The 9,293-nt window shown below is 38.6% G+C and overlaps 1 protein-coding gene across 3 annotated transcripts in view; it reads right to left on the bottom strand.

The window, feature by feature from the left end:
• Positions 1-2,177: 2,177 nt before the first annotated feature.
• Positions 2,178-9,293, bottom strand: part of LOC139742231 (PDZ and LIM domain protein 5-like) — a 110,944-nt gene continuing 103,828 nt past the window's right edge. For all 3 annotated transcript variants that reach the window (XM_071652807.1, XM_071652809.1, XM_071652808.1), the window contains 4 exons: positions 7,400-7,580; positions 6,103-6,223; positions 5,269-5,387; positions 2,178-3,718 (listed from right to left, as the gene is read on the bottom strand). In XM_071652807.1, coding sequence (XP_071508908.1) covers positions 3,641-3,718; positions 5,269-5,387; positions 6,103-6,223; positions 7,400-7,580 — 499 coding nt within the window. In that variant the 3' untranslated portion in view covers positions 2,178-3,640. The remainder of the gene's footprint in view (positions 3,719-5,268; positions 5,388-6,102; positions 6,224-7,399; positions 7,581-9,293) is intronic.

The raw sequence follows: 9,293 nt of genomic DNA, 5'->3' as shown, positions 1-9,293 counted from the left end.
TTGTGAAAATGGTGGTGTGTAAAAATCATCGAAGTGCACATTCTTCAAACATTTGTTACACGACCAACACATCACACAAGGATCTTGTCCACTCCACAGCCTTGATATGTATTAAAAAAAAAAAAAAACCTACTCTGTCAACAACCACATTAAGACATGAATGACTCGTATAATGACTCTCCTACACAACAGTCTTACCATTCCACTTAAGGAAGTTTGAAAAACAGAGGATCAAACGTGTACATCGCACATGTACCTCAAATGGTTCACAACTCTAAAGGGAGAAAATAAGACAACAGAGTAACTTATGAGTGACAGCGTTGCCACAATGTTAAACAATTCAGTCTTCTTTTCCTCTTTTTTTCATAATCTTTATCTTTCTGTTGTCTCTATATCGTAAGAGAATTTTCTCTTTTTTTAATATATGGAAAACTATAAGTATACGGTTGCTGCAAACTGCATGACATGAAAATATACATTTCCTTCGCAATAATGCACACGCTCATCAGATTTTATCTCCAAGCAGTGCGGATTTACAGCACCATTTTGAAGATGCCCGCTTGGCCTGCTCCATCCTTGAGCCCACTCGTATGAAACAAGTCTGGGCGCTTTGCCGGTCCGATGTTTGAAACGACAACACAGGCAGGATGCAGGCACGTCAAAGTGCATGTTATCCGACACTTACCACTCTATCTCTGCCATTGTTTCGCTAGAATAACTCATAATCTGTTTTACCTAGCATGCCTGCCATACACAGTGATATAGTCTACTGAGTTATAATAAAATGTGTCTGAGTGTTTGTACATGTGTGTGTGTGTGTATGGTATGTGTGTGTGTGTGCACAAGTGTGTGTAAGATGTCTCTTCAATGAAAGAAATTGTCAACAGTACAAGTAATGTAAGGTTCTACCCATTTCACAAAATCAATCAGTGAAGTAGTTCCATTGTTACAAAGTAAATCAATACTGTCAGTCTGAAGTTACGTGTTCAGATACCATCGCTACTCAGCTCTTTTATGTCGTCATCAAACATACACATAACAAAGATTTTTCTTTACATCTTCTTCTGCTGTGTTGAAAAAAAGAAGAAGTATTGGCTTTCTTAAACATGTGATAAAAGGCATTAAAAAGAGTTGAAAGCTCTCTGCTCCATAATGACTAGTCAAATGGAAATAAATATTACAAAAAACACCCCAATTTATTGCTGCAACTTCTTCTACCTGTACCTCTCACCACTGACTGTGTATAACACAGAGATGAATATCACAGAAGAAAGATATGCTTCCTGTATGAACCACATGTTGTTGTGTTTTTTTCAATTAGTATGAAAACTTTTATTAAATACCAGAACAACATGGCAGGGCAAAGTTTGCCCGGACTGGAGCACTGTTTCAACATGTCCCTTTTTTAGCGATTTCCACCCTTAAATACTCACACATCTGACATCACTAATTGCATCATTACATATCCACACTTGATATGTTGTAATCAGAACTTTGGTTTCACTTCAAAAGATAAATTTGAGCAGAAGTGTTCAGTAGATTGCATTGCATGATCACAAAAATACCCCATACTGCTCTCAAAGTAAAAGTAGGTTACATGCCAACTCCATATAATAATACTACACACAAATTGAAATGTAATCATTCCCTTCTTCCTAAACAAATTATTGCAAGAATCTAGAATGCTTTTGGAAGACATAAGGATTTTGCTTGAAATGAAAATAGAGGCTAAATAAAGCAGATAATGTATACAAACATTAAATAAAATATTTCACAAGCATGCATGAAAAGTAATACCTTTTAAAAGCTTACATGTATACTCAGATCTTTACAAATATTCTAAAGAATCTTTGGACGCCTGGGGGCATGAATCATAAATCCCAGAAAACATTGACCTATGGCTGTTTCTTCAGAGAGAGAAAAACAAATAAGGAGCATTTACATGCAAGTGTAGATCAAGATCACAAGACCTAATTCCACAGTAGAATAAAAGCTCCCCTCTCTAAACCAAACTTTTCGATGCGAAATGCCCAATCTTTCCACAGCCATATTTACATAGTATGTGTTCATGTATTTCAAATACCATTTCATCAATTAGAATTATGATGAAAAGAATAAGCAAACATTTCAAAAACCATGATGATAACATGGTAAAGCTATCACATACTCAAATTTGTCCCCTTAAGAAAAAAATCCACAAATTGTTGCACTAGAGAGGTTATACGCAAATAAATTCCCATTAGTATACCCTCACACAGCCGCATGCACACAAAGAAGTATTCAAGTCATATGTACACTTTACCTACATTCTACAATAATACATTTTTCTGAAATGCCATCCGATATATTTTCTCCATCATCATGAAGAAACATGCAGTAGTACTTTCTTGTAATACATCAGGTAACATTTTGTGATAAAAGCAGAATTAATCAAGTCATGATCCATATGTTTAAACAAAAAACAACAACCACCGAGAAAATCTCTGGTTATTCCAATTATTCCTACCATAATTGCGTACATTCTACCCATGTTCACCGTTACTCAACAAGTCAACAACATAAACATGTACGACGAGCAACAGAATGACATATAAACCATTTACTGTTTCAGAAGTCATCAATAATACACCCAAGATGGTTCTCGGATGATGCTGTGCATCACATTTGATTTCATTGTATCTTCTTTAAATCCACTCAACGTTGCATTTTATACACAAATATTCAATAAATACATTTCATAACATTATTGCTAGTTCAATTTATATGCAAACTAAAATGACATTGTATGCACCACACAGTATCTATGCTTCAAGGTAAGTTGTGTCAATAAGAGTCGAACACGTTATGGGCAATGCAGTAATCTTTTCCCCCTGCATGAGGCTGTCGATTGACCTAACTTCAAAAGTTTTGTATCCCAGTGACATTTCACGGAAATCCTCTCTGTAACATATTATTCATTTCAAAATGTTACTTTGAGATCAATCGACCAATTACTGAGCTTCTAACCAACATTTATGCACTTCAAAGAACTTGTGTTCTCTCAATAATACAAAAATTATTAAAAGTAAAGTCACTCAAAATTATGAATTTTTCTATAACAAATGAGATTAAACAAGGGCACTTGCACATTTTTCTTTTTTTACAGTCATGCAAAAAAAAAAGGGGGGGGGTAGCGGCAAAGTGCCCATTAAAACATATTCAGCAATTACCAGCTCTAAATCATGATAACAAGGAAATCATATCTTGATAAATGATTGAAACAAAATAGGATTCCAGTCAGTAGAGCTGACACGTAAGCTGGATGAAAATGAACATGATCACTTCAAAAGGTATGGTGCAGTTATACCCCACTTCATAATCTTCTACCATCCTTGTTAAACCAAAAAATAATAATAATAATAATGATAATAAAAATCTTTAATACATATCATCACACATTTTACAAGAAGTAAAAGGATTAAGTCTATGTAACATAATGCTACTACTGTAATGTTTCAGATATCTCTCCAGCCCTCTCTCTCTCTCTCTCACCTGCTGTCTCTCCTCTCATCTCTTCTTCTCTTTTTCATTTTCTTTTTTTTGCACAGGAAGCCTGATTATGGCGCTCCTGTTACGTTATCTGCATATTTCCACGGCGGTATTATGAGCCGTGTGCTTGGCAGTAAGGGCGCCCTCCTTTGGCATAGAATCGCTGGCCTTCAAGACGCTGGTTACAATGCTGTGAGTGAATAAGAAATAAAAGGGAAGGGGGGGGGCACAAGACTGAATTAGAACAAAAATTCTCTCTCCCCACGCAGTGAAAATTACCACATTACACTAGGAACATATATCATTATGATGTGAAAATCAATGGGTGCGTTTATCAACTCCTGTTCTCGGCAGAAACAGGTTATCCAAACAGCTTTCAAGGAATTTTTACGAGCTGATAAACGCAAAGCTGTTTTGATAGCCCTTTAGGAAAGCCTTTTACGAAAGGGTGCGTTTATCAACTCTCCTTCCTCGGCAGAAACAGGTTATCCAAACAGCTTTCAAGGAATTTTCACGAGTTGATAAACGCAAAGCTGTTTTGAAAGCCCTTTAGGAAAGCCTTTTCGAAAGCCCGAAATTTGTGACGATCCAAACAGGTTTCCTAAACAGGTTATCAGAAACCTGTTTGTAAAAGCCTTTCGAAGTTGATAAACGCAAAGCTGTTTTGAAAGCCCTTTAGGTCACCCTATACTGCGGTTGCGCAACCATGCGTTTCCAGTTTCTGAAAAGACGCGCGCCACGTAAAGTGCACACGAGTACGTGTACACAGGTGTATACATACAGCTGTGTGTAATGCACGCATATGCTTGGAACAAGGAGATGTTTCTCTCACCAACAAGGTTTGAGAAATAAAGTAACAACAGTCTCATTCCCTTTGATCCCATGTCTCATGCCGCTACTCAGAAATATTTGAAGTATGTGCTAAACTGGAGCTGCCTCACAGATAGGAAGACAATTGATTCATGTGGCATTGTATCATGACTCCTCACTCTCAAAGGAAGATATGTCTTTATGATGGTAATTGCTTTTTGCCGTCCCTTCTTAGAAAACAAGCGGCACATTAATAGTACAGGCAGTCAGGGCTTTGGAAAGGGCTCTCGAAAGGGCTATGAAAAGGGCTATGGAAAGGGCTATCGAAAGTTGATAAACGCAGCCGACAAAAACAAGCGGCACATTAATAGTACAGGGAGTGGACAGGGCTTTCGAAAGGGCTATGGAAAGGGCTTTCGAAAGGGCTATGGAAAGGGCTATGGAAAGGGCTATGGAAAGGGCTTTCGAAAGTCGTTTAAACTGGGGAAAGTTGATAAACGCAGCCAATGTCATTCATAACCAAATGTCTCATGCAGTAGTGAATGAACTTACAATCATTTACACCTCTCCATCACGACTGGGCAAGATTTGCCAATGTATATGTATGCCACTACACACAATCATGAATAAATTATTTGAAATGACTCAAAAGAAGATATATTGCTCAGGAATAGTCATTTCCAATATGTTTTATATAACTAGCCCTTATTAAAACTTTCTGATCACTTTGTATACACAAAAAATCCCTGTTTTGCAAATAAAAGCAGTATTTGATATCACAGAAACAACCAGAACTTTAAAGCATTGGAGATCCAAACAGAAAGTGCATCTATATATCTTAAGGAACAGTTTTCCCTCAGCATTTTTGAGTTTTAAGTTATTTTACAACTGTCACCTCACTACATCAAATTGGCAACACAAAGCTCTCACCGTGCATGTGAAACACTCGGCATGATAGGACTTGTCCAATGCCTCTAGCCATGCCTCACCAGCCTCGATGGGGAAGTTGCAACCCCCGCAGTTGACACCCCTAAAGCGGGCCTGAAAGTCTGGAGAGGAAACAATATGATAATGCTAATCGATTTCATCAGGCGTTGATCACTGTTGATTTGTGTGTGTGTGTGTGTGTGTGTGTGTGTGTGTGTGTGGGGGGGGGGGTTGTTAAGAATGAAAATACTCTTTTCCAAATTTTCACATGTTGTGTAGTGTTCAGTTGTCTCATTTCTCCCCTACATACAATTATTGCTTGTATCTGACACAACTGCGTTAGTCAATTACAAGGAAGTCTGTCTCTTGCAAAACTATAAAAATAATATGCCACCTCAACACTTCTGGAAATATTTTCAGGCTAGCCACAAAATTCTACTACAAATCTAGCTCATTCTCCTCTCAAAGTCATTCTTTTACAAGTAATTCTGCTCAGCAATGAAAATATCACAAATTGGTTATCCTTCAAGAGAGAGAAGAGGACAACTCCATTTCTAAATGATACAGAAAGAAAAACACACACACACACGAAACAGAATCAGAGAGATTGAGGATTCGTTTGAATATCAATTTCAATTTCACAATTATTAATGCATCATCAAAATTGTGTCTGCTATCCTTAGACACTTTCCGCAAAGGCCATGAGATCAGAGTCAACATAGATTTGACAGAGTCTAGGAAAGAGCTACCCTCTTGAAAACTGAAGCTACAAGATAAGATATGCAGAGATACCAATAACTTATGAGGACAGGCCATTGCTATTAAGGATGCACCTACCTTTCTTGCAGAACGTCTGTCCATCTTGCATGTGGAATCCGTCGCCCGTGATTGGCTGTTGGCACACGCTGCAGACGAAGCAGCCGGGATGATATTCGCCTCCCAGGGCACGCACACACTCCTGCCGGGGGTTAGAGACAAAGTTAACGACCCATTCATGATTGTTCAACCACCAGTTTGTCTTCATGTCACAAGCATTGCTGCTGTGTATATTGAAAACTGTGCAAAACTTTGCAATACAATAGTGTGAATAAAGTCAATAGCACACAGCTATGTACTTGTCAAAGGTTACTATGGTTGACATGTTTCTTTACCCTTAATATAAATTGCTTGTTTTGATTGTTGCTCGAGGAGAATTAACAGGAATATTATTGAATCTAAGTGAAAAACACTACAATATTCCTTTCTTTTTAAATATCTAGACGTCTGGAGGGAAATTTCTCACAGGAAGGTTTTTTTTTTTTTTTTTTGCATTATGCATCTGTACCCAGTGATTGCAATTTACAACACATTTGCCTTGACCTATGACCTTTAGCCTTGAGGGAGTGTGCCCAAATGTTGATGGGGACAGCTTCATCCACTCAAACATACATATGTCAAGTTTTATTTGGATACCTCAAACGATTCTTAATCTGTTGCGGTTAAGTCCGGGGTATATTCAGGCAAGGGTCTATGGGAAATGCATGTTGTAGCAAATCAGCCTGTCCTCAACGGGTTCAGTGATGTCGTCCACAAAATCAATTACAGATGGGCAACCCGAAAACATACCAATGTCACTTCAGGGACGAGGTGTAAAAAAACACCTTGAAAGGACCATGATGTTAATTCTACAATGAAATTTATATACTATTAGTGGAAAAATGAGGAAAGAAAATGGGATTCCATCAGGATTCGAACCCGAGATCTCCAGATTGCTAGCCCGGTGCTCTACTGACCGGGCTATAGAGCGCCCTAGTACAGTGTACAGTGTTCGTCCCAGAAACCCTAAATTCTCAATGCTCGAATGGTCAGAAGCTATAGCAGTGTGTTTGTGTGTGACACACATGCACACACTTAAACCTGGCATAAACCCGAAGGATGATTCAACTTCGGGATAAATGCGAGGGATCACCGAAGTGATGAAGCTTTTTGAGTACTGGTATGTAACAAATGCAAACAGAAGGGAACTGACCAGAAATGAATACAATTTATTAGTGGAAAAATGAGCAAAGAAAATGGGATTCCCTCGGAATTCGAACCTGAGACCTCTGGATTGCTAGTCCAGTGTTTTAAATTAATAAATTGCCCACAAACTCACCCCAGTGATAGCCTGTCGGCATTTTGTGCACTTTGGAGCATACAGTCTCATGTAGTCATCCTCGCAGTAGATTTTACCCTTGTCCTCTATCACCCCCTTCCCTTGCAGGTTCTCGTGGCAGTGGGCGCAGACGAAGTGCTCGCGGTGCCAGTTGCGACCGAAGGCGGTCACGAAGGTGCCCCTGTGGGAACGAACAAAAACAAGCGGGAATAAACCATTCATATTCTTAACCCGTTGAGGACGGACTGATTTTGCTACAACACGCATTTCCCACAGACACCTGCCCGAGTATACTCGGGACTCGTCCTCAACAGGTTAATGCTTCCCAAAGTTGTCACCTTAAGGTTTTAACTTGTTGTGTGTTTCACTCAAGCACAAACCAAAGGGATACAATACAAAGTCAGGTAAACCCTTCTCTGACTAATGAGAGAAAATACGAAATACAGAAGGCAAAACCTTTCAGTGATAAGATATTATTGATCTTTTCCATGGTGAAAAGCGTATGATCATCACTCTAACATCCAAAAGTGAATGTAAATATGAAAATAAATTAAAAAAAATAATATCTGGGAGAAAAAAGGCAGGCTTCCAACAATACAACACACAGCATTCTACATCACACCTTTTTTTGGCACATCAAATTTTTTCAGGATGCTTGAAAAAAAACTTACCATTTTCCTCATTACTGGGTCAAGTTCTACAAGCAATATGATATATTTATCCCATATGCATTCACTCACAAAAACAAAATTCTGCGTGCTGCTCCGCAACACTTCTAGGTATTATGTGACCATATCACAATGCATATCAAGTACTGTATTTACCAGTGTATTCAAATAAACAAGAAATATATACATATATTCAAAACAGACAGAAGTTTCTGTTAGAAGGTAACATCCTTGGTAACTGCCAAAACTAGTGCCACACAAGCTGTCTATGTCTGCAGGAGATTCTTTCACAGGAGATTTTGGTGGCAAAGAGCAACAGATAGTCATATGGAGTATGCTAATTTGTATATCAGATGATATTTCTAAATTGTTAAATGCTCAGAATGACAAGTCAAGTTTAAGCTCCACTTAGCAGTAACAACTACATGTAACACTTTTTTGAATATCTAAACCAGGGCCCCATTTCATAAAGAGTTTATTTGATGACAACTCTTTGCTGGAATGACTATTGTCATGGTGACGACAAGAATACAGCTTCGTGATTGGCTGTTTGCTGTGGAAAGTGGTCATTCCAGCAAGAGTTGTCATCCTAACATCTTTTATGTAATGGGGCCCAGAACTCACTCTGAATGTAATTCAAGTGAGACACCTCAGATGTTATTGTAGGCCAAGAGTTGTACTGACATGTTGGCATTCTTTTCCCACTAAATTTGGCCAGAACTCTGAGGTGTGGTTTAGATACTGGTAAATATGGTAAAAGAAGAGAGGTTTGAGGTAAACACCATGTGTATGTAGTCCCTGATAGACTGTTGACTGGCTTAAGAAGAACCTAGAGAAGTGGGGGAGCAAAGCGACATAGGAATACCCTTTAAAGTGCAGGGGAAAGCGAATGGTGACAGTCGAAGGGCAGTAGTGAGCTGGAAGTTGAGGTTGCACTAGTGGAAACGCGAAAATAGGAGAGACAGAGACAGTTGCAAGGAAGAACAGAGCGAGAATCAGGTACAGGGTTATGAAGTTGGTAGGAGGAGAAAAACGAAACAAAAAGCAAGAGGAGATGGGTTAGGAGAATGTTGACAAAATCATAGAGATGTTAACATCTTCACCGGGGTGACAAGACCCTGTATCTCAAATTTTGGTGAAAATTACTTACTATGATTAATGGTCAGATAATCTGATATTAAGTGATGTCCTGTACAAACCCTAGCTGCCTTAACCCCAAAATGGAA

The sequence above is a fragment of the Diadema antillarum genome, unplaced genomic scaffold (assembly GCF_040938485.1).
Source record: "Diadema antillarum isolate AM-2024a unplaced genomic scaffold, OU_Dant_1.0 seq00000989_RagTag, whole genome shotgun sequence".
Taxonomy (NCBI): domain Eukaryota; kingdom Metazoa; phylum Echinodermata; class Echinoidea; order Diadematoida; family Diadematidae; genus Diadema; species Diadema antillarum.
Note: the sequence above shows the minus strand (reverse complement) of the source record. Positions and strands in the feature narration are given on the sequence as shown.